At 36.6% G+C, this 26,339-nt stretch overlaps 1 protein-coding gene across 2 annotated transcripts in view; it reads left to right on the top strand.

The window, feature by feature from the left end:
• Nucleotides 1-19,354, top strand: part of LOC149794057 (uncharacterized) — a 67,365-nt gene extending 48,011 nt beyond the window's left edge. For both annotated transcript variants that reach the window (XM_089968004.1, XM_089968003.1), the window contains exons 16-19: nt 3,653-3,757; nt 4,248-4,350; nt 8,788-9,542; nt 11,522-19,354. In XM_089968004.1, the coding sequence (XP_089824130.1) occupies nt 3,653-3,757; nt 4,248-4,350; nt 8,788-9,542; nt 11,522-11,737 (1,179 nt within the window). In that variant the 3' untranslated portion in view covers nt 11,738-19,354. The remainder of the gene's footprint in view (nt 1-3,652; nt 3,758-4,247; nt 4,351-8,787; nt 9,543-11,521) is intronic.
• The last annotated feature ends 6,985 nt before the right edge of the window (nt 19,355-26,339 follow it).

Here is a 26,339-nt window from a genome sequence, read left to right as displayed (position 1 = left end):
ATTATGTTTTATGGGGATTCTCTGATGTTCGAGCATTAATCTGTTAATTGTTTCTGAATTTAATATGATTTTCCTCCTCTGTGTATGAATATTATTCTGTGCTGAGAACTCCTTTCATTGCCTGCTGTGTAAAACGCATATGCATAACAAGCTTGAACAAGTTACTGTTCTTTATGGTTGTGCAATTTTCAACATCTCACAGGTATAGCCCTATGAATATTCTCTCTTTGATTTCCCTGTTCCAAAAAGAAAAGTTTTCCAGAGGTCTCACTAGGATTTTAAAACTAGGAGTCCAGGACTCCCATTCTGGTAAAAATTGGAGTCCCACCAGCACAAGTTGCAGTCCTCTCCCAGAAGACTATGCAAATTATAAGAACTATTGGTTGCCATTGAGTTTAATTTCTTCATTCTTTATAACACTGACATACAGGGATGGTCCTGGCTTTTAAAAAGCTGTCGCCAAAAAAATCGCCAGCCTTAATATTTTGTCGCCAATTTTCAAAAAGTGTCGCCAGAACAAGTAGTGTACATTTTTTCAAGTGTTAATTTAGTCTATTAATGTAACAGGCAATGAAAATTACAAAAGATGGGTTAGTTAATACTCTAATTACAACAAGCATTAACAAAATGTTACATGAAGATCCATCGCGATTTTAGGGCTGCCCACTTGTTGAGTGTAGTTTCAAAGTCTAATTTTTCACATCTGTACATGCTGATTCTCATTAAATTCTCGAGAGATGAAATGCAGAGTTTATTTCTGATGTCAGTTTTTATGAGGTTCATCTTACTGAATCCACGTTCACAGTCTACAGTGCTGACAGTGACACCAGTAGTCTGTCAGCAGCCCCCCCCCCCCCATGGCTAGCTTCACAAAGCTTATAGTGAATTGCTTGCTAAATCCCAAGAATGATCACTGAATGCTGTATGAATTTTCTCAACAAGCAAAATAGGATCTCCATTCCCACGAATGAAACTTACAGGAGTCAACACCAGGCAATATTGGACCGTATATATAAGCATAAATTCACACCCACTTTAGGGATTCTTTCACTCCTGTATTTTGCGAAATAAATAATTATTATTACTTATGCAAAACTGGTTTTTTTTTTTTTTTGTGCAATTTCTTGTTGCGGAGTTTAAGTCTCTGCAGCGGTAACACGGATTGATGGCAAAAGGAAAAGATCAATGAGTAAAATGCTGTACTGGCGACAGATATAATTGTGATTGAGATTTTTTCCATTTGCTTTGTATTTATACACAGTAGTCAGTACTTCAAAGGTTATCAGTTTTCTATGAAGGTTCAGCAAAACTATTGTATTGGTATATGTAAAAAAAAAACAAAAAAAAAAACAGAAGGATTAGCCATTCAATTAATTGTATCTGTTCTATTCGCGTCTTCAGAAGTCGGTCAGTTGTAGGTAGAGTTCGGTAGCATGATTGACTGTATCACAGCACACAGTACTCAGCCCAGATGTCAGCAAAAGCAGATTATGATGTAACAATGCATTGTAAAGATGGGGTTGTCAATACAAACAAAGGATCGTTTGTATAACAGATTGATTCCAATGCATTGCTTAGTCAAGTTTGTGGCTTCCTTTCATTCTCCCTTTTAATTTATCCAGTCCAAATCCATGATTGTATGTACAAATTAAATAACCAAAAAGTCTGTCGCCAAAAAAATCGCCAGATGGGATATTTTTGTCACCAGTAAGGAAAAAAAATCGCAATTTGCGACATTGGCGAAGCCCAGGACGATCCCTGGACATAGCTCTTGTTTGTTCATCAGAGTGAGTCTGAATTTTGTCAATACAAGGAAGGTCTTATTCAAAGCACTAAGCTAGGCATCACACACTTTCTTACACTTGGCTACTGTCCCATCCAAACTATCAGTTCTAGCAACTTTAGCACTCTCCTGAATCTCATTACAATATTCATCAGTTTGCCGTTGAACCCCAAAATACTCAGTCAAGTCCAAGTCTCAACATGTCATGATTCCAAGGTCACGTGTACTGCTTATTCCGCTACACTCGGAAATAAAGACAATAATAAAAGCTAAAGTTGTTTATTTGATGTACTGTTATAAATGGTCACATGTACATTTCTGGGTCTTTCTGCCTCTGAATTCAAGCACTGTATCAGTAGATTTTCCCACCCAGCTGCCAGTCAGAGCCTTTGATCTTGCTGCCCAGCTATTGCAGCATGTTCTTTTGATGTACTCTTATAATGATGACCTGACGGGGGTGGGGGGGGTCTTTCAGCCACTAAATTCTGTCATTGTAAATATCAGCACAGCTAATTGATAACACATTTTCCCACTAAGCAGGTGGCTGAAGCATGACTGGCAAGTCTTTGAATTTTGCCGCCCACATATTACATGTGTACGGAGGACTCTCGCCAAAGTGATTGTATGCATCCCCAATAAAAAAATTGGCATCCAAATACACGTGAGTAAACATTTCTGAGTTTTCATTAACATGAACTCTGGCAAAGATTCACTTCCTTGAATCAGCGCTTTGCTGCCTCTTATGCCAGATTTTTTCTCTTCCATAATGCTGTATTAGGGTTTAAAGTCCAACATTCCCATAGTCTGCTTGTTCAGACATGGGTATCTTGAATAAATATAATCGGCATATTGTCCCTCCAACATGTACATCAATTTTGGTCTCAAAATCACACACTGGTATTTTCAGTGACATTTTCCCAATGTCCAACAGCCTGATATACATGAAATTCATTGTGATCATAGCTATCACCAGCCAGTATTTGCCGACTGAAAACATCGTCTGAAGACAAACCCTGTTGTGATTCAGCCATATTGGTTTCCTGTGTGGCCCTTATTTGAAACACGGATTTGTAAAGCTTCCATAATGAAAATAAGGTTAAAACTAGCATAAAATACTTGTTCCAGGGTCCAGTGAACCAATCAGATTTAGTTTAACAGCCATTCATGTCGAACCGACATATATAGCTATCTGGATGTCACATCAAGCCCTGCGAGACCGCTACTGGCAGCACGAATTACGTTGTGAAATGCACTTTTACAGTTAAAAGTTTAATAAAAATTGCATACTGCACAAAGCACATTTTATATCTGCGACGTTGATGTAATTTGTGGAACGTGTATCACTGCTTTAAAAGTACGCAATTTCGTACAAATTTCATGCAATCACGTGTACTGGCATCATTTTCTGGCCCAATGTTTTATTCATGTCAGACCACTAGGAGGGGGTTAGATGCGATTTTAGATATATATTCGTTTTATTTTCTGACAACCACACCAGCGATTTCTCATTTTGTTAACACAACCCACAATAGAAGTGATTTTCCTAACCAACCTTCCACTGTCAGAATCAAAATAGTTTGAAACACAACCTCCTACAGAAGTTGTTTTGAAGTGCCATCCCCGGGGGCATATATGTTTTACTGGAACAGCCCTCATAAAAAAGAGTTGCCTCTTTCAGTATGCTATGTATATGTATACATGTACTTTTAAGCAGTGTTCTGCATGATGGACTGTTAGTTGCACAGATGAGCAGCGGTCTTCATCATGATGATTGTTTTCTGGGGTGTTTAATTCTTTAAAGTTTTTGTTGCAAGATAAAGACAACACTGGTGATGTAATGTTTAAGGTCTGTTTTATTTTGCTTTACAGTGTAGAAAATACAAGGGAAGTGAGAGGATCCGGAAGAAAGCAGAGTATATCTACAGCAAATTTAAGCAGTTCTTTTTAGTTGGAGAAGGAGAGTCATTTAGTCAGGTAGATATTAAAAATGTTCAGTGTTGATAATAAAAAAGTAATATTTCAGTAGTTTGGCAATACATTATTCCAATACATACTTTTAATAGCATTCGTAAAATACATGCTATCATTGCCCTGATGTATCTTTTCTAGGCTTTTGTCCACAGCCCAAGGAGATTGCTCCCTCCTCCAGTTATTAATTGGAACTCAGTTATAATTTAAGAAAATGATTCCAGTTGATAATAAAAAGTAGTTATAGATGCACATATTGTTCAGTATGAAGGAATACAAACTGCACAGTTCTGACAACACTAAATTAATGTAGAAGAAAATGAGTATGTAAATAGTATAAATGCATCATAGATCTTGATGTGCCAACACAGTACTAAGGCATCTCATCCGTGTTGCTCACAACTGGTTGTATCTTCTATACAAGCAAATGCAGTATTCATACTGAAAACATCTTGCATGTGAAATGAAGGTGTTGGTTTTGTGTCTCTTGTAACAGGTCTTTAGCAGAGAGGCTGCTGAATACAAGAAGCAAGTAGAAAAAGAAGAAAAAGAAAGGCTAGAGAGGGAAAATAAAGAGAATGAAGTGAAAAATTTAACAGGTCAGTTTACATTTCTTCTTGTAAAAAACGCCAGTTTGATATTTAAAGTACATAGTGGTATTAATATTTTTTTCTTATCCCTCATTCAAAGGTCAAAATGACATTGACACATAAGAAAAGAACTTGTTTGAAAATCGAGTTATAGACAACATTCTTGGATGGCTTGTACTTGGTGCAAGTTAGAAACGCATTAGTTGGTTGGGGGCTGGGTCCAGAATCAAGATGAGAAGAAAAGTTTTCGCTTCACAAGATAACTTTTCTGGAAGTGTCCACACTAGACTCGAATGTGAGGGAAAAGTGAGTGAAATGAGGTCAACATTTATTACATTCAAACAGACATTTTATGAAACACTTGAGAAAAAATTAATATTAAACAAATTAAATATTTGTTTAGCTTTATCAAAATATTAAAATGCGTTTTAATTTTGTTCATCAAATTTGTTGTTAAACTCTGTTTTTGCAAAAAATCGGAACATCAGGTGTAGGTTACAATTGGAAACATGCTAGAGATATCAGGTACAATTCTTGCCTTACTTTTACAGGATGAAATGCAAAATAAACTGATCTTTAATAGCAACCAACCTATAAATGTCAAACTTAAAATAAATGTTTTTGTTCAAGCTATACGTATATGCATGGGATTTTATTCAGTGTTTCAAGCTTCATGAATGAACTCTCAATGATTGAAACATAATTACAGACTAAACAATCATTGATACAGAAGTTGATTATGGTTCACACAGTCTTGAAAAGTGCTTGAATTTTGGTGGATGTCTTGAAAAGTGCATGAATTATAGGTCAGCTCCAGAAACTAATTGGAAGAGCTTCAGGATGGGGAAAATGCAGTTTCAACCTCACCATCTCCACGAAGAGATACAAATTGAAACGATTCGCATCTCAGAGCAAGAGCAGATCAGGACAATGACATTATTTCCACAATGGTGGGCTCAAATGAGTTCACTGAGGAACTGGTGTCCATGGTCCCGTCCCCCATCTTCTGTCAGGCCAGGTGTTGAAAAGGGAGAAAATCTGGTCATTTGATAAGATGGTGAATGAAGTTTACACCTCCTTACACCAGACTTGTGTCCAAAGCCTTTTGTTCTGAGGACACAAAAATCTCTCAGGTCTGGAAAGACTCGGGATGGGGTGGTGTGTAAACCGGTCATTTTTGAGATATTACAAATATATGGTGTTTATGAAGGGCGGGGAGGAGGGTGGTAGCATCATATTCAGGTCTTCTTTTGCTCCAACATCCAGCCTTACAGACATTACATAGATGTATTCCAGAGGCAATTTCACCATGCTGTAGAAAGGGTTGTCTCTACCACCTTGACATGCTTCTGCATCCATCCTTAGAGTCCACTCACTGGCTTGGTCTCCATTACAGACACCCACCCACCCCATTTTCCATCCCATCTTTTACCAGTCCAAATAGTGGTTTTAAAGGAAGAGAATTACATCTTTGTACAGAATGGTTCAGTTGATTCTTCCACCAGACTTTGCCCTTCCAGTACCAGATATTGGCCTTTGCCCCTTCAACGGTTTTCAACCTGCCAACTCTTACAATTTTGCTGTAAGTCTTACGAGAATTACCCATAAAATATGAAGTTATGGCATACTAGCAAACTCGCTTGCCAACAATGGAACGTATCTGTGAAATCAAGCTCTTTATTTTACGAAGTATTCATTTCGCTTGGCTGCCTTGTTATCTTTGATCACAGTAATGAAAGAGTCGGTTAATTTAAGGCAGATTATGTAACATACACAATAACATTTATAAGTGTTTGATTGATCAGTTGAAGTGAGTTCACCTGACATATGACCGGGGTCGCTAGATTTTAAGTTTGTTGGATTTTCATTCCTTTTAACTTTTCTCTATCCCACCTATTTTATTTGATTCAAAACACATATTAATGTGATAATACAATGGAGGCCAGCTTTTAATTCAGTGCAACAATTCAATAAATACTTCCAGAAGTCAGTTATCAAAACAAGGTCAGCACCTAATTAAGTTCTCAGAGAAATGCTCGCGGACATAGCTGTTACGGTAGATTGATGCATTTCATGTTTCATTTCAAGAGGACACATTGCATTTATGACGATTACACTTAAAAGGAACTAAAAGATAGAACTAGAACACAAATTTCAATTGATACAAAAAAATATTTAATTTGTATTTATCAAAGTACTGCCTCCACTCGGCGTAATTTACATTTTCATTGATCTAAATTTCCTTGCATATCGTTAATTGCAGTGTACTGGGAATGTCTTTGGAAAGAAAATGTAAAAAATTGTATGACCTATTTTTAAATTTGATATTTCATAGTGTTGATTAAAATTTCCAGGTCCTCTACCGTTTTCGACGATAAAACAGGTGATACATCAAAGTTTCTGTAACCAATTTTGATTGCGATTTTCTTAAAGTTCAACAAATAGGAATAAATTTTTGAGGTATTTGGTTTTTAAAAAATGGGATCCACACCTGACCCCACGTTTTAAGCGGATTCGTGAGTTATCGAGGGAGTGGTGTAATCTCATTTTTATTAAGACACGTAAACAGCCATCACATTAAAGTTTAACGTGAGAACCAAATTAAATACCTGCCTGTTTTGATTTTCAGCTTGGGGAAGTGAACTGTTGATTTTATTAAACTGGGATCTTTTGTATCAAATCAAAAAGATAGGTAAATAAACAAGTTCAGAGATATGCAAATTATGTTTGCATAAGCTCTTTTAATCACTCTCAGGTGTCAAATTAAATTAATTTCATTTGACCAATTCAACTCTGTTTCAGATACGTTTTTAGCATCATTAAAGTGTGTGTGTGTGTATATATATATATATATATATATATATATATATATATATTCAGTAATTTATCCTCAGCATCTGCAAATCTGATGATGGATAGTAAGAAACCCAAGCAAAAGACATACTCATTGAATTAAATGCTTATTATCATAGGTACAGTTCATAATGGACAAGCAAGATTGAAAGTTTGTAGTGAATTTAAACTTGCAGAGTTGACAGGTGGAAGTTGGCTCAAGGATAAGCAGAAATTAGGAAATTACTTGCATAATGTTAAGTCTGATGAGGGATTTAAATGAAAATAAGCATCAACTTCAAATGATATGGAATTAATGATGCTGTTTCCTCCTTCACACAGCAGTAGAAACAAGGTCTTCAGGTGATATCAAACCAAAAACAAAAGTAAATTAATTTCAGAATTTTTGGAAAAAGGCTTTTAAGTTTGTACAGTTGATACCAGATACTAGAATGTGTCCAGTTCAGCACAAAAGCTAGAATGTAATACACAATGTGTTGGGGAAAGGAACACGTGAAATGTACTGAAATATCATGGAATACTGCTTTCAGTGATCTTTATTCTCAGTGTGATTGTAAAGCATGTATCAATGACATAACCTGCCCCAATTTTTACCCCCATTCACTTCAGTCATTTCATCTCCATTTCTTAGCTTTTCAAAAGGTCTTTTGGTAACTTGTGCCATCACATGTATTGCAGTCCGTTTTGGTTTCCCAATGTGCACAAATTGTCAATGGTGAGATGTAGTTTGACAACTCATGAAGATTAAAACTAAAAATTGCTTTATTTTACAGTCTGTAACCATTATCTGTTGTAAAATTGAGCATACTGTAGAAAACTAAATATATTATGAATTCTCATTTAATCAACACTGACAATTTGTTTTACTTTTATGGTCTACCAGGCATGAAAATTTAGGTATAAAATGTCTGTCATAGATGCTAATGCTGCTTTAATTTACTAAACAAGTATAAAAAAATCTAAGCACACGTTGTACTAAGATCAGATCATTTTGGCGTCTGTATGCATGCAAATCCATTGACACATCTGAATGTTCATCCATCCGCACCCTAGACTAATCTCAGTGTTTGCTGAAGTTTGTGTGCTCATTTTGTCATATTGTTAGCCCAAGTCATGTTACATGGTGTGTGATTGCATCCAGATCGATACATTTGTTTTAAGGTAACTATTATTGCTGATCGCTTTGGTTTAATGTGAGTAGCCATTTTTTGTTTCGTTGAAGATAATTAACCTATAACTTAATCATCTCTGCATTCCTCAGCTATGTTCACTGTTCAGGCATCAGAAATGGAAGTCATCGGCATTTGCAAAATCCAATTATATAATAAATCTAATCTGTGCAGCAGTGTCAGTATGGGCTACCATCTTTGTGAGATATTCTTGAAAATTTGTCCTTTAGATCCGAGTCAACTGACCTCTGTAGTACTGATAATGCAGGTGGTACAATGTTGACCCACTCCCCGCCACCAATCATTTATATAGGTGTCAACGTCGTACATTGTGAGACAGTTTGATAGTGTTCTACATCAAATTTACCGTTGTCAGTTTACTTTATAACGTGTCTCTTATATTAATCAATGTACCATATTTCAGATGACAAAAAGAATGGGATTCAGGATGGAAAGGAAAATTTTGGAGAGCCCCCTCTGCCAAATTTAACAATAGACATATCTACAATATCTGATACAGACACATCCATAGTGGAAAAATCAGTGACAGAAAATAATACAGAGGGAAGATCCATTTCCTCTGTGACTAACAATCAAGCAAATAGTGCTCCAAGTGAGGAAAATAAATATTTCTTTGGTGCCAATTCATCAGGAAAAATACCATTTCTTGAACATCTCACCGATTCCCAGGATTCGAATTGCAAAGAATTATCGGACAGAACACAAGAAAAGTTGGATGACAAACCAAGTAGTGACAGCCAAATACCTGGACATATTTCTGGGGAACATTTTGAGGAAAACAGTGTAGATAGCACTAGGTCTGATACCAGAAACATTGAACATGTTATTGATTTTGTTCCGCAAGATTCTGAAAAATCTTCATCCATGGACATAGAAGAAAATACGACCAACACAAATGATAACATGGCTGTTCCATCTAGTAATAGTAACTCTCCATATATACCAACAGCATCATCAACTATACCCTCGGGCACTAATTTTATACGGCCAAGCACTACCTTCTTAGGAACAGATGAGGAAAAGTACGAGAATTTGGACGACAGACTAGCCAGCTTGGCAAAAGCATCAGAAGTCTTGCACTCGATGCAGGCTCAGGAGGTGTCTAAGTATGCACCAGAGGCAGATTTTAGAGATGAAGATGATGATGAAATGGAAACTGTAAGTGTACAAATCTGGCACAAATGATTTTTTAAAAACAGCTGAGCTGACATAAAGTGTTTTGCCTATTCATTTATTTTTCATTATGCGTACAATGTCTTGGATGCTGCTTCACCTTTACTCCTGAAACTTGGTGTGGGGAATGGTTGTATTTAGTTTGGTTTAGTGGGTTTAACACCATTTTTATGATCATGATAGATTTTACATGGCATCCAGTATTTTTTGGTGGAGGAAGAACCACCACCCCAAGGGAAGCTACTGGCAAGCTTACTCATATACCCAGGTTGGTCAAGCCGAGACTCAGTGTACAGTGGTGAGATATATGAGTGATCTGTAAGGCAAGCACCATAGACCACTTAGCCACCCTGTGCCCTGCATTTAATTGAGAGCTAAAAGGTTGTACCAAATTTAGATAACTGACCTAATTTTAATGCTTGAATGACATTTATTTTCAGCTAATTGGTTCTTACATGCTCAATATTTGGGATCAGATTTGACCTACACCTGAAAGTTAATACACCTGAATAAGAACAACTCTGTGATACCAAAACTAAGTTACTTTAACCTTATGTGCATGCTTGAGTGACTTTCAGCTATTTATTTGTTTTACCTCAGTATCTTAAACCCTTTTTTACTAGATGCTTTTCTTTTGTTGCATACACCCTTGAAACCTGGCATGTGCATGCATCTTGGATGGAAACTCAACAATACCAAAAGTAATTTTCAGACCTAATATTTATCATGCTTGAATAACGTATTTTCATCTATTTGTTCTTTACGCTCCCAATTTCTTGGGCCCTATATTACCATTGCTCAAGAAAATGTATGTTTGGATGCTTCTTGGTGGAAGTAACAGAAAAACATAAAAACTAGGTCATTTGTTGTAATATTTCCATTCATATAGTGCTTTAGTCATTCACTTGAACTCACACCATTGGGTTAATAGTTCAACTCCTGTTCAAAACAGCGAGAGTAAGCTGTCATATATCTTTGCAGCGCTTTTCACTTCTGTTTTGCCTCTGCATCAGTCTTCCTGCAAGTAAATACCTTATTTAGTATTCATCCCACTTTGTTAAATAATACATTTTAATTTCCCTACCAAAAACTGAACATGAAATCTTTTAATAATTTTTGGTTTTATTCCTGAATCGTGTATAAGTATGTCATACGATATGGAATATTTTGTGCAGTTTTATGTGTGACCAGCTGTGACAGTTACCCAGCAAAGAATTTATTGGGTTCTTCATGTGCCTAATAATAGTACAGTGTTTACACATGCATGTTCATGGCTAAGTTTAGTGTACTGCCTGTGGAAAGTTTTACAGAATTGCTAAGCTTGGAAACAAACATGCACATGGTAAATCTATTGTCAGCCAGTGCAAATGCTCAGGCAGTAGTTCTCGTTACATGATTGATGTTCTTATTATATGCATATGTGTAACAGTTTGAAACTATATCATGGTGAACCTAAGGATGCTTCACCTAATTATCAGATATATCCAACAAAGAGATGTCTTACAAAAGGAATGCTTTCATAACAAGAGGTTAATGACAGCAAATGAGACAATCACAAGTGGAAAAAGGTATGGTGTCCACATAGTCAGTGGTGTCCACACAGTCAGTGACTTCCATATAAATAACAGTTAGCTGTATACCTAACTTAACATATTTGAGGAAAGGATGAGTTTAGATACGGTTCATTTAAATGACATTGGTTTGGTTATTGTGCACCATGTATTCATTTAGAAAGGTTTGTAAATATTTCAGGTTTAGTACTTCACAGCATAAAATGATTACTCAACAGTATTTAATATTAGGAAAATATTAAATCCAGTCGTGCAATGCACTGGTACTAGAAGTTACAAGGTAGGTACTTTTTTTTACAGTGCAAGTCTAGTACAACCAATTTATTATGAATTGAATGTCATTAGTGATAGTAGTTAGGGTTAATGTATCATGATCTGTTGTAATTCTTTCAGGAGCGCCAAGATTTGGATGCTAGGATTGCTGCCATTATCAATGGAACTGCAGATGGTGATAGTAGAGATGAAGATGATGCTGATGCTGACCAGCCATACGACCCAGCAAATCCAACTGACTCTCAAGAAGACTCTCATACCGAGGAGATGGACCACGATTCAGACTCGGAGCCAATTATGGACGATGATGAACTGCATAACCTGTTGGGAGTTTAGACATGCTTTTAACTGAAGCAAAATGTTTTGAGGTGTTGAAGGTGTCCATGATTACTGTACGCAAAGTGTATTGACCATGCTATGCTTATGCTGTGTAGTTACTGAGTGTAGTTCATTGACATGCAAAGCAGATCTAGCCATTACTGTTCAACACTCAGTGTGTGTGAGTGCATATGATGAAATTTCACAGAACTTCATGGACATATTTGGGGGCCACCTTGATAGTTTGTGGATTTACTTTTTTTGTTTGAATCAAGGACTCCCAGCTAATGCTACAGTGAGACGTCAAGTTCTCCAGACCTGTCAACCCTAACGATTTGACCGCAAGTCTTACTGGAATTACCCTTAAAATTATGAACTTGAGGAATAATAGTAAGCACTATGAAAATACTGCTGCGGTCAGATCCTGGTCAGGTTTGGTCTAAATCTAGATTTTCATATTGATTTCATTGGAGTTGATTAGGAAAGCAGACTCACTTTACAGAAGTACCTCAGATGAATTAGTCTGACCATGGTTTTGATGCAAAATACCTAAATGATCAATATGTTGCTAATAGTGTTTTCTTGCAGTGTCATCCATTAAATGAAAATACATCGAAGGCAAAAGATGAATCAGGCTCCTATAAAGTTCAACAGACAGCACAGGGGTATAAAAAGAGCATTTAGATTCATGGAAAAAGAGCAGGAAAAACAATGGTTAGGTTTATTGGACCTTGTGTTGATTTGACTGTGTCTCAGGGCATGAGAGATGATGGTCTTTGCCATATGAAATTAAATTAATCCTGAAGATTATGGAAAATCGGGGGGTCTAGCAAGAAGCCATTTGAGCTAACTTGGGTTTGGAACTGTACTTTCTAAAACTGTACTGAGATCATTAAGGTCTGAGTGTACTTTACAAACCTTTCTCTTGAACATGTTTGCCTTTTGCTGCATCACATCACACTTCTGAACTTTTCACTTGCATAATTTCCAAGTTGACATTAGCATTACATGATACTTCACACATCCTACTAGAAACTGGTCTGACTTTAGGAAAAAAAAGTATTACCTTAATGAGAAGGTATTGTTGGGGTTGGCAGGTCTGCGTGTCCAATTATGAGTCAGGGACATATTGGACTAAAGTCCTAATCTTTAACTTGAGTATTTGGCAAACTAGGAGACGACTCCTGCTGACAATTTGGTAGACTGTTGCTTTTTTCTTTTCTTCTTAAGTTTGCCTTAGGGTTCTTGTGTATATATGAAATGTGAACAATTTTTTAAACATGAGAATAATCGCCCATTACCTACTTTTCAGTTGAAGTGATGTCGTAAACTGTGTTAAATGTAACCCAATACAAGCTGTACTGATGTTTTGCAAAGATATTCTACTTTCATGTTTTAGCAGTCTGTTTAGTTGTATGGTATAGAACAATGCCTGCTCATTGTTTCTACATTTAACTGACCAACAGCCATGGTCACATTAGCTAACTGTGATCACACTGCACCAAATGGAATTCTGCATTTTGATTGGTCAAAAATGATGTGAAATTGCAGTCTCTTTATGGCAATATTCCTAATGGATTTGCAGCTTTTAGTGTGCATATACACATAACTTATATGCAATATTTGCACTTTTTTCAGTGACTCCAATATTAATGCATCCTAATTTTTTAATCTGCCTGGAAATTTGGGTGTATGGATGGTTAGTATGTTCTCATACCTGAGATAGTTTGTCTGTGATCGCAGTTTTGCGCATGATGGCAATTTCAAGTAGAGTGGAGTGGAGTCTGTTACTTTGAATATTTGAGCCCTAAATTTTGCAGCTCATATGCTTCCAGGTTGTACAGCATTGAATACACCCACAGAATTAGTGTAGTGAGGTGAAAATCTTTTTCAGGTATATAAGCATAATAAAAAGAATTCTTTTATTTCAGACATCATGGTCCATATATTCAGTGGAATCCTACAAAATTAAGATGTAAATATATTTTAAACATAAAACTATAGGTATTGTGAGTTACAAAACCAGACATGTATATTATTACTGAATGCATCTGGTTGTTCAGAACAAAATTATGTAAGACATATAAAAAGTATTTTGTTGTATATGTCAGTAATCTGAGAATTAAAATGAATATATATGATAATTCTTCAAGATACCATTCTTACTGTTGATTATTTTATGTAATCCATTAAAATATATTCTTTCTCATTAATTCCTCAAAGCTCAATACATTAAAATTTTCATACAAAGCAGAACCACAGTTCTATATTCAAAAGCCAAACAATAGATAATAATTGTTATTACAAATAGGTAATTTTCTTGTCATCCATTTACTAAACATTGACCACTCCGGTGGCTTAGTGGTTAGAGCGTCCGCCTCAGAAGTGGGAGGTCATGGGTCCGAACCCCAGCCAAGTCATACCAGAGACTTACAAAAATGGTACTAATAGCTGCCTCGCTTAGCGCTCAACATTAAGAGGTTAGTGTTAGGACTGGTCAGTCTGGTGTCAGGATAATGTGGCTGGGTGGGACATCATGCTACATGTCTGCGGCATGATGCCCCAGTGCTAGACATCACTATAAACTGCCACACTGTAGACATCATAGCGATATGACTGAAATATTGTTAAAGCTACGTTAAAAATCTTAATCACACACACACACACACACTAAACATATGTGTGCAATACGTATTGCAGTAATGAGACTTGAATAGGCCAAGTTTCATATTCAAGATTTTGAGTAAGTCTTAGTATTCAGAAATTTTTCTTTATTTACATTGTCTTAATGAGAGATTGTCAGTTGACTCATTTGGATCCAGAAAGATTAAAATTTAGCTTGACTATAATGATTTTGTATTCCTGTAAACAGACAGGCATACAGAAATCTTAAGTGTAATAGACAAGGATGGTCATGATACATCTGTAGATAAGCATATATGTAGTAGGGTTTAATGGCATATCAACGCATTCATGGCTCATTGTGAAAATTTAACATGCAATTCAAACAAAGAAACTTCAAAAAATTGCTAAAAACTCAAGGAAGATAAAAACCTTCCAAATAAATGGAAATTGGAAGTACTGAAAGATTAAAGTTAAATTGTGACCAGGTAAAAATACTGTAAAAGATATACAAAGAGTGAAAAAGGTCAAAGATTTAAAAAAGCTAAAATACATTTTTTTAAAGTAGAAGAGAGATGCATTCGTACATTATTGTTACTGTACATCTTTTATAATTCAGTGTAAATATCTTACATGTAGCAGAACAGAAGCTTGTGGTTCCAGCTCACCTGGCTCTAAGGCCAGATCAGCTTATGGTTCTAGCTCACCTGGCTGTATGGTCAGATTAGTTTCTGGTTCTAGCTCACCTGGCTGTAAGGTCAGATTAGTTTCTGGTTCTAGCTCACCTGGCTGTAAGGCCAGATTAGTTTCTGGTTCTAGCTCACCTGGCTGTAAGGCCAGATTAGCTTCTGGTTCTAGCTCACCTGGCTGTAAGGCCAGATCAGCTTATGGTTCTTCATCTGTTGGGCATCACCTGTTGTGTGTGTCAACAGTTGCTATTTTTAAATTCTTTTCAAAAACTACTGGACCATTTTACAAACCTTTTGTAGATGCCATCCTGGTCTGAAGGGCTTTTAGAAGTGTACAAGAGATGCCAGTCCATCATCACATATGACATCTCAGTTCTAAAACTGATAAACCTTCTATTATTTCAGATCAATCACAGGACAAACTTTGATAATGCATCCTGGTACAAAAGATATTTTTTCATAAGATTTATACAGATGATGCTGATCTGCCATTAAATTGGTTTACTGTTTTCAAAAATTACATATTAGGTGATTTTTTAATAACTGCTTAACAGAATTGTATATAAAACATCGAGGCAAGAAGTGTTTTCCATTTTCTAGAAGCGATGCAGACTGGCCATCAGATGCAACATCATTTTCTAAATATAGAAAACCAAAAATAGCCGCCAAAACCACAGAAAAAAATATGACCAACTTTGCTTGAAGACCTTTCACTTGGATAAATCTGGATGAAGATGCAAAATTGCACAAGCAGTCAACAGCATTGGAAGCATCCTTCTGACCTAGATTTATTGGCCAGCTGCTCTTGCATTTTACTGTTAGGCAAATGTCAGACAAGTGAGTGATCTTGGGCCTTTTGTTCTTGCAGTCATGTTCAAACTGCTTATTGTACACATACCAGTGTAATAATTAGCTGAAGGTAATAGTTCTTGGGGGAGGGGCACTTTTCTCAGTTCATTGGTAGTAAAACCAGGAGAGCTTTTAGTATGGCCCTGTGTATAGTTTGAATTGTCAGCAGTTGCTATTTTAAACTTCTCAGTAAAACCCTGTACATAGTTTGTTCAAATGATGTTATTAAAAGATGGCCACCTTTACTGAAATAGAAGAAAAAAACCCACCTTCAAACATCTTTTCAGAATTAACTCAACAGAATACAAACATAATGGCATGACAGTATTTCAGTTTTGTACAAAAGATTGTAATTTGCTGTAAAATGTGGCTGATGTTACTAAATATAGAAAAACTGTTAACAAGTCTTTTAGAAAACAACAGATTTCACAAATTTGACAAGCATGGTAGCTTAAAGTCATTTCTGATTTATACAAATGGTATTGATTTGCCAATAAATATGCCCACTGTTATTAAAAAGTAGTAAAATCTTTAAATGACTTTTCTCTAAAACTGCTCAACTGAATTTTACCAAATTTTACAGAAAGCATCTAGGCATGATCAGTTATTAAGTTTATACAAATTATGCCAAACTGTCACCAAATATTGCTTCTTTAAATAACTTTTTTTTTAAAAAACATTTAACAGAATTGTACCATATTGTTGGAAATATTCCTGGCATAAAGTTTTTTATATTCATACAGATGTGACCATGGTTACTGAAAATAGATTCTTACATGACCTCTTACAAAAACCTGCTCAACCAATATTTTGCCAAATTTGAGAATGAATTCAGGCATGACAGGCTTTTAAGTTTGTACAAATGATGTTGATTCATCAATAGATGTAACCACCATTACTAAAAACTTAAAAGAAACTTGGAAATGACTTCTTAAAAAACTGTTGAACATAATTTGATCAGATTTGATAATACAGATCCAGGATTGAAGGTCATTTAACCATTCAAACTGGTAAGAATAATGCCTCATTTAAAAAACAAAAACAACCTTAAACAGCTCATTATTGTGATTTTCTATGGAAGATCTTAGATCTTTTGTTTTCCTAATAATGCACAAAAACATAACTGACATGTCAGTCTATTCTGTTATAAGGACATACAGGTATTGATCTGTTCTGGTGCTTATAAGTACACAGATTTTGATGTCTTTTTAGCTGTTAAGACAAGTATGCTTTGAGCTTCATTCAAGCACTTGTTTAATTTAATCCTTCGACAGCAGATAGGTTTATGTAAAAAAAATTATAATGGCTATGACAGCATTGCTATCAGGATTAATTTATTTGTTTAGATTTTTGGAAGACACATATGGCAAAGTCTTTTTCAGTCAGGCTTCCAAATGGCTTGATGGGATCACTGCCAACTGTTGGCCAGGGGAAAACAAATCGTTAAAAATAGTTAGTAAATTTATAATGCAAGAATGAGGTTTTCCCAAAATTTGGAATGGTTATGATTGCCGAAAGTACCATATTTCTAGAGCAAAAGAAAAAGAAAAAAGAACTTTAAGACGTCTTTGTAGTTTTACTTCTATGAAGTTTTACTAAGGCACCTTCCATCGATAAGATTGATCATCAGGCTTTATCAAACCCTCATGTGGCACAGATCTTGGGAACCACACAACAGGCTTTACCAAACCCTCATATGGCACAGATCTTGGGAACCACACAAGAGGTTAGGTTAAACATGACTACATACAGGAATGATATGATATGGTGCAGTTCAAAGGAAAACCAAACAGCCATTTTTTTAAATCACAAGATGTACTTTGATCATCTGGGTTTTTTTGTTGTTTTTTTTAAAATAATATAGAGTAAGCCAGGCATTTGTCATGAGAACCATTACTGTCAATCACAGAATTGCAAAGAGCACAATATTGTCATTTTCTTGGTGAGAAAACTTTATTCCCTAAATATTTTTCACTAAAAGGGATTGATAGATTATTGAGCAAAAATTTTAAGCTTCTGACTGATTTGACAATTTGAGTAATTTATTGACATTTCATTGTTAGATAAACACTGGGCAAGATACCCTTATTTTCAATAATGTTATAACTTGAGTAATAGTAATTTAAGTGTTCTCAAAAATAATATTTTGGCAAAAATAATTTTTTGCAAAGAATAAACTAGTTTTTGCAGATTCACTAGTGCAGCAAATTCTTTAAATATATTTGTCAGCAGTCTTGAAAAACTGCATTATCACACCATTGAAAGTATTGTTTTATCTTTAAGTGTTTTTATGTCCACTCATTAATGTACAGTTGTGTGTAAATAAAGGCTCTCAATAAAATCATTATTACAGTTATTGCTTGCAAAAGCTACCTGCCATTTTTCTTATATAAAGCCATAATTTATTTTGTAGTTACAGCACAGCATGGTTTTAAAAAGCTTGAAGAGCATTTGTGAAGTTCTTGGATGTCGCAGAGATGTCAACCATTCCTAATTCTTTCAAAATTTATATACAGTTCTGTGAAAATTCTTCATTTCAAATTATATTGACAGAGTTAAGGAAAATCAAAGCTGTATGGTATACAATTTTGAACAAGACTTTTGTCTGCGAACACTGGAAGTGACAAAAGTATTTCAGCAAAATCATGATAGACTAGTACATACAATTATATTTTTTTAATGTAAAAAAAAGTTTGGTTTGTTATATGCTGGAAACCAGTTGATTAGACTGTAAATACGTGAAAATTGGCATCAGAAATGAAGGAAGAAGAAAGATAAATTTATGTCTTGAGAAATGCTGGTGTTTTGTTATTGACAAAAAATGGTGAAGGAATTCACAGTTACAGAATTTGAGAAATGAATATGATTTATTCTCATTTGACAGTCATTGTTTTCTGACTGTACAGGCATGTATAGACAAATAGGAAGACACAATGATTATACACGTTTGTTACTTTAATGATCCTGTTATTCATTTTGAAATTGCTGCCTGGAATTCTAAAAGAAATCATGCTAGGATTCCTGTTCAGCATAGTCATGGATTGGTATCTCTGATATTATGGTGTAAAAAGAATGAAGACCAAGTTCTGTGAAGTTGTTAACTACAGTATTTAGCATTTTTACACTGCATAAAGTATGGGAGAAAATGGTGTTAAGATTTAATGTGATCTTGGATGTTATACTGTTTCACCTGAGTTTCAAGACCTACTTAGTATATAACTATTCACTTAGTTAATGTTGGCATTTTTTTACATCTTTTATAATGTGGATCTCGTCCATTCATTGATCATTTAGTGTTGCATGGATCATTTTTTTTTTCTCCAAAGAAATGTTTCCACGGGGTCATGAAAGCTGTTAATAGTATCAACCTTATGCATTTTTCTGTTTACCATTAATATCTACATACATTGTCATCAAAGTAATGTGATGTAGTTGTTAAGATCATGAGGAAAATAAACTGCAAAGAAATAACTTGTATTATTGTTATGTTGCCTGTGCACTGAACTTCTGACATGTCCTGACCATGTTGTAATAAAATTGATCAGCTTGACTGTGCACTGAACTTCTGACATGTCCTGACAATGTTGTAATAAAATTTATCAGCTTGACTGTGCACTAAACTTCTGACATGTCCTGATCATGTTTGCATAACACCAATTCAACTGTGCACGCAACTTGGAATTTTTCTTTTTCGTTGTATTTTTGAAATTTTAACCTTTACATTTCTGGAACTAAACTGCTAATCAGGATAATTATATATAATTATAATTAACGATAATTAGGATTGTGGTGACATGCCATTAAACCCTAGACAGACACATGCATGCATACATTTGACTTACACCAGAAGGTAGATCGCTCTGCGTACCAAACAAGTGACTTGACAACCTCTTAACCTCCGACAAACATTCTGTGAAAATGGTGGGCGTGATAACATTAAAAGATATACCAGACGATATTGGTGAGCAATATTTGCCATATGAAACAACATTGAGACAGAGAAAGAAAGTGAGAGCATTTATTCATCGCTTGCACTTCTCTAAGTCAGTTGGTATGCGGAGAACTTGCCCCATGGAGAACTCGACCCAACATATCTGGAGAAGTCGCCCCAATTGTTTGGAGAAGTCATCCCAAAACTTGTCACCCAAATAACCTTTTTATAACAGAATTAAGTCATCTTTTACATGATTCATATATATATTTTTATATATACGCGATCACAAAAGAGATATTAACTAAATTAAAGCAATATCAGTCATATTTATAAGGACAAATTAAGTCTGTATATAATTTAATGAATGACGACAGTATAGTGATTAAAAAGGATGATAAGTCAAACACTATTATTATTGTGAATCAAGATGATTATATTAAAGAAGTTGAACGTCAATTAGAAATAAAAAATTTCAACATGCATTAATGAGATCGCGAAAAATAATAATTCCGTATGTGAGGAATTTGATACTTTCCCTCTTAACACACGTACACCTCAAAAATAATAATTCCGTATATGAGGAATTTGATACTTTGTCTTTTAACATATGTGTGTTTATAATTACACTACTCCAAATATGCACCAATTGGCTATTTGAATAGTCTCTTTTCTAGAGATCTGAGAAGTGTTTTTTTTTAAACTTCAGATGCACCAGCTTAATGCTGGCACCTACCAGGTCGGGCACCACAGGTGCATCTTCTGGTCCAGTCATGCTCCAAATTTACATTTGTTCTTAGGAGCGCAAAGGCGGATTGAGTAGCCTCATCATCCCAGTCTTCACTTTGTGAAATAGTGAAGACTTCCCTGTTTTCTATTTTGCAATCGGGGATGATGAGGTCTCCTTATCTCTGTTAATTGAATTGGTAGTAGTATTTGTTGTTGTTGTTGTTGACTTTGCTGTGGCACTGGTAGTGGCTGTAGGGATGATACTGGTCGTAGAGGCGTCCTCATCTCAGGCTTCACCTCGCACAGAGGTCATTGCATGATGTGATACAAGATCCATCTCTTCTTTTCCTCTTCTTTTTTTTTTTCCTTCATAGCCAGCTCATCTAAAAGCCGCTTAGAATACGCCAAGTGCATCTGAAATTCGATCAATTAGTGCAGTTCTGCTTATGTTAACGAGTGAACGCTGGGTAGCCAGACTGACGAATGCTTTGCTTTATATGTGTGAATCACTGACATGAAGAAAAACAGCACCTGATACCAAAACTTGCAAGGTCCATATTATGACAAAGAACATGGAACGCACGGTTTTCAAACGGTGATCGTACTCGTGTTCCCACATTTCCACCACTTGGTATTCTTGCTGATTTAACTTCAAGCGCCGCTGGCAATTGGCCTGGTACAAGTCTTCCTTGGTCCCAGCGTAGGGCTTTGAATGAGTATTGATGTTTGACAAAGTTCTTCGCTTGAGGGCTTATGACAGCCAGTGTGTTTTCGGGCATGAATCGTTGGCGGTTCACTAAGCAACACGCTTTGGTAATGGTGCAGGCTACTTTGAAAAGATCGATCCCTCCGTGTTCCATAAACAATTCTCGAAAATGTCCACGTCTGACAATACTTTAGCATTTCTTCCTGAAAGTCGAAGAGGTCCAAGGCGTGAGTTGTACCAAGCGTAGAAAGCTTCTCGTTGTTTGGTACACGTGTTGTCGGATTCGTTGTAGTGAGCCTCATGCAAATGGGGTAGAACGACGTGTTGATTAGCTTTGATATTGAAAAAGTGTGGAAAATAGCCTTTGACCATTTCTATCATTCCAAATGTTTTAGACATTCGATTCAAAGGAAAAGCCAAGTAACTCATCGAATCTTTAAACTGCAGTTGTCCCACTTGCATGGAAATGATTTTTGCTCCGTTCAAAGTCACTTTTGGACGTTCGGTAATTTGTTCCGTATAATATATGAGAAGAAATTGTCCGTCGTATCCAGAGAAATTGTGAGCCATCAACGTGTCATAGCGATGGCAATTTCCGTAAAGTTCGATGTCCTCTTGACTCCATGTCTCGTCGATGGGGTTTAAGATCCATTGGGTGAAATCGAAGATCGCGGATGGTCCCCGAAAGAATTTTTCACGTCCTCCAGGAATCTTGCCTTAGTGAGGGCAATGACGAAAGATAGATTCTTGGATGCACTTTTCGCACGCTCGGTGAGCCAGGCAGAAATTATGAATTTGAATGCCAGTCTCTTGCATGCATTCGAAATCGAAAAAAGATGAAATTACCTTCTTCTGGTCATCTTTCTCCTCTTGTTTGGGATGGTATTTTTTAATGCAGTATTCCGGTTCCAAGTCCACGATTTGGCGATAAATGTGACATCGTTTCTTTTGTGAACGTACTTGTGCCTTGGCACTATTGGTACGTTCACAAGTAGAGCACAATCACAGCAGTTGACAGGCACGTATCTGCTGTGAACCTTGCGTTTTCAAATGTTGTTGGTAACATGTAGAGCTGATAAGTGTGCGCTGAAAAGCAGGACAATGCACTCGTTCTTGTCCATCGTCAAGAGAGGGTATAGAGGCCAAACATACCTCACATTTCGATCCAAAATGCTTGTGTTGCTCACGATTGTTGTAGCCATAGTTACATTTCTCACAATAATATATGTATCCCAGGAATCCAGTGATGCTGGTAATTGCATGAAAATGTTCATCGTGATCATAGACGTGAATGTATTCTTCCGTCTTTGAAATATTTGCCTCGAAACAAGAGAGGTCAGTGCACTTCTTGAGGGTGTACTTTCAAAGTGTAGAGTGGAGTTAAGACATCTTAGCAACTTTTGCATTTCAGGAATGCCACAAGCGGTGTCTTTGGACATCCCCGCTTGCTGTAACAGGAGTTCTGCTTCTCTTCATTGTTCGGCTCGGTCCGATTGTTCAATAGTTTTCCAGGCTCTTTTCCATTTTGCCGTGTCGTTCTTGTCGGGATACGATCGTCACACCACGATGGCACGGGCTAAACACATCTGTTCTTGAGGGTTCTTAATTTGGACGAGGCTCTTTTTGGTGTTGCGAAGGTCGTCCACCAAAAACACCTTTTTGCGTCCTGTCCCTTGGGGAAGAGACGCGTGGGTCATGAACAGTGTCGCTTTTCCATCGGTGATGTGAAACTTGTCGTTGGATTGTTGCACGTGTTGAATCGTATCAGTGACTTTGAAAGGTGTCACTTTTGCCGGGCTGCTAAACTCAATCCAAACTGGTGACTTCAAACTATCGTGATGAATAGAAAGTCTCAAGCGATCGTCTTCTTTGGCTTCACATTGTTGTTTCATTGTGGGTAACAAAGAATCCCACACATCGTTGATGAACTCTTTTGCATTCTCCGGAGGTACGTCGGACTTGATATCTTTAAACGTCACCGTCTCAGTGTAATCCGTAGTTCTAAATCTTCTAGAGAAGGGCTTTTCCGTCTTTCGAATGTGGTAGTACTTTTAAGGGTTTACAAATGGTGGTGAACTTTGGTTTGGTGCAGACTCTCTGGGTCTGGATTTGGACTCGCTCATGTCATCTTAAAAATTGCTGGCATGAATTTGAGCCAAGACTTAAGCTACTGTGCGAGGCGATAGTTCACGTTTCTGTCTCTTACTTTCTTCTCCTTTCTCTACGAATTGATGTGATCGTTTCATCTTGACTGCAATGAGTCAAATTACTATATTTTAAACGGTATGGGTCCCTATATCATTTGGTTCCCTATATCAATGTTAGATTATTATCTTCCCTATTTAAAGGGTCAGTGTCTTTCCTTCCAGTATTCATTTCACTTTCTAACCTACCAGAACGATGGAAGAGCCAACACAGATAGCACTTCTGATCAAAACTGTGCGAGGTGTCATACGCAAGTTTTCTTCAGACAAGCCGACGGACTACTCCCCATCATTTCGAGATAAAAGGCACAATACTTGCTATATCTGTAAGAAGAAAGGGCGTTGGGCTACAGACTGTCCAGACCGTCAAAAAAGCAAGAAGAGACAAAAGTAAAGATATCTGTTATCATTGTCAACAAAAAGGACATTAGTCTTCAGACTGCCCTAAGAGACCACAGAAGCAAGAGGAAGAGCATGGTTCCGAACAGGAAGAAGAAGAGGTACCCTCCAAAAAGGAAGAACCAGACATGTCCAGGAAGAGAAAAAAGAGAAGAAAGAAGACGAAGAGAAAGTGAGGAAGAAGAGGAGGAAAAACCCGTGACAGTGAAGAAATGAAGAAGAAAAAAAAAAAACAGCGTGAAAAGACACAAAAGAAGTCTATGAACTTTATTTTTAAGTGGTGTGTTGTGAACTGGATTATAAAATTTGTACCAGAATATAACTGAAAGAAAATGTAATTGTCTCTTGGTTTTGATTTTTTAGAATAAGGACCTACACTCACACGCGTTCATCGTGTGAAAAAAGAGATTGTGAGTTTTAATTGATTTTGGCAAAATGAATTCTATCTCTTTTCGACAGAAGTGGGTGGCCCTGAAAAGGACCGTTGGGTGTTTGTTTGTTATATATATATATATATATATATATATATATATATATATATATATATATATATATATATATATATATAAACAAACTCAGGAACGGTAACCAATCAGCTTTAACTTCCTTAAGACTTTTCCACGGCCAGATCCTACTTCTAGACCTACTCCTGTCGATGATTTGGTAGAAATCACAAGGTGTGGTATCTCGGGCGTAGTAACAGGGTTGGGCTGTTTGGCTCGGGAAAGTCTTTTTCTAATAAAGAAGTCTGATACATTTGTTTCAGAATCCTTAACTCTGCTAAAATGTCTAAGAGTATCGTCACCGTTTGACTGTCCTCCTTCTCTCCTAGACCTTGTTTCTACTCTGCGGCCACTTCTTTTTCCTGTCGTTTCCTTCTTCTTGCATCTTCTTCTCGCTGCTGCTGTTGAAGGAGAAAATATTGTTCTGCTTCTATCTGCTGATGTAAATATTTCTCCAATTCTTCTTTCTGTCTCTTTTTAAAATCATCGACGTGTGGTAAGGAAAGAGAAGGTGGCGAAGTTGCTGATACCTGAACAAATTCTTGCGAGAAATAAAAGAGAAAATCCACTCAATCTCAATTAAAATCGGTCTTCTAGAAGTAGAACTGTGTTGACTTTCGTAGCCGCTGCTATGCCATCACTTTTCGTCTACACGGCCGGTGCACCCCATTTCATCGTCTTCTTAGTTTCCGTCATTTGAAAATTCTGTCGCATCGATTCACTGCGCTGAGATGGTTACGCATCTATATAGGGTATGTGACATGACAGGCAGCTCTCTTCGAATTGGAAGACAGACTCCTTCATATCCGTTTTGATCCGCTCTTCCACTATAAATAACACCGGTTCACTTCATTCCTCCACATGTTCTCGCCACAAGATGTGGAGTAACGTTGAATCATCTACCCTCGGATCGTCGATGCTGTTCCACACTGACTTACCCGTGTCTGTCATATCATTATGGACAATCATAAAGCGTTTGGGAAGGAAAACAAAAGGATCTATGTGGAGAAACAAGGCTGTCTGAAGAGAATCCTCATATACGGTCCAGAAGTCACAGTGATTAAATAAAAGTAATAATAAATAAAATGATCGTACATAATGCTCAATGAGGACTTTACAGAAAAAAAACTTACAACAACAAAAACGTTGTTGTTGGCGATGTTATTGACAATGATATAGTAAGAAAAAAATTGGTTGGTTATAAACAATGTGACAACAAAAATAATAAACGCGACTTTGATCTCGTTGTTGAATTTATAATGACATTGAAACAACAGCAAAATAATCATTGTGCGATCTGTAATACAGTAATGTTGTGGAAAAGTATTCTTAATATTCCAAGACAATTTATCGTAGACAGAATTAATAGTAGTCTTGGCCAAACACGCGAAAATGTGATGCTGACCTGTCTTGAATGTAATCGACGTCGAGGTGCTAGTTTACAAAAGTGAACGCGGTGGTAATTGTGTCTTCACGAATTACTTGTTGTTGTTGTGGGGTTTAACGCCATTTTCAGCACACGATAGGATATGCATGGCGGCCAGTATTAATGGTGGATGAAGAACCCAGGAAAACCCCGGGAAGAACCACCGACCCACGAGAAGCTACTGGCAAGCTTTCTCACATACCCACATTGGCCGAATCCTAGACTCGAACCCACGCAGACAGATGTGAGATGGCAGTGATCCGTAACGGAGAGCGCTTTAGACCACTCGGCCACTCGGTGCCTCGGAATTACTTGTAATTGCTCGCGTACGAATTCACGTTGAGGAACAGTTGAATCTAATCTGTAGATTGCAGGTCTACCCGTAGATCTTACCACGCTAGAAATTTTATATGTTGTAATACTCCAAATAGGACCAGTCGCTCTTTTTTTTACCGCCTTCAAGTTCACCGGGTTCATATAAATATCTTACAGTCACATTACCAAATACAGGCTGTTTTGAAAAGTCTTGTCATTATATTAGTATATGTTTTTTTTTCTTTCT

The sequence above is a fragment of the Sinohyriopsis cumingii genome, chromosome 8 (genome assembly GCF_028554795.1).
Source record: "Sinohyriopsis cumingii isolate HCF-2022 chromosome 8, ASM2855479v2, whole genome shotgun sequence".
NCBI lineage: Eukaryota > Metazoa > Mollusca > Bivalvia > Unionida > Unionidae > Sinohyriopsis > Sinohyriopsis cumingii.
The sequence above is the reverse complement of the archived record's forward strand: the minus strand, read 5'-3'. Positions and strand labels throughout refer to the sequence as shown.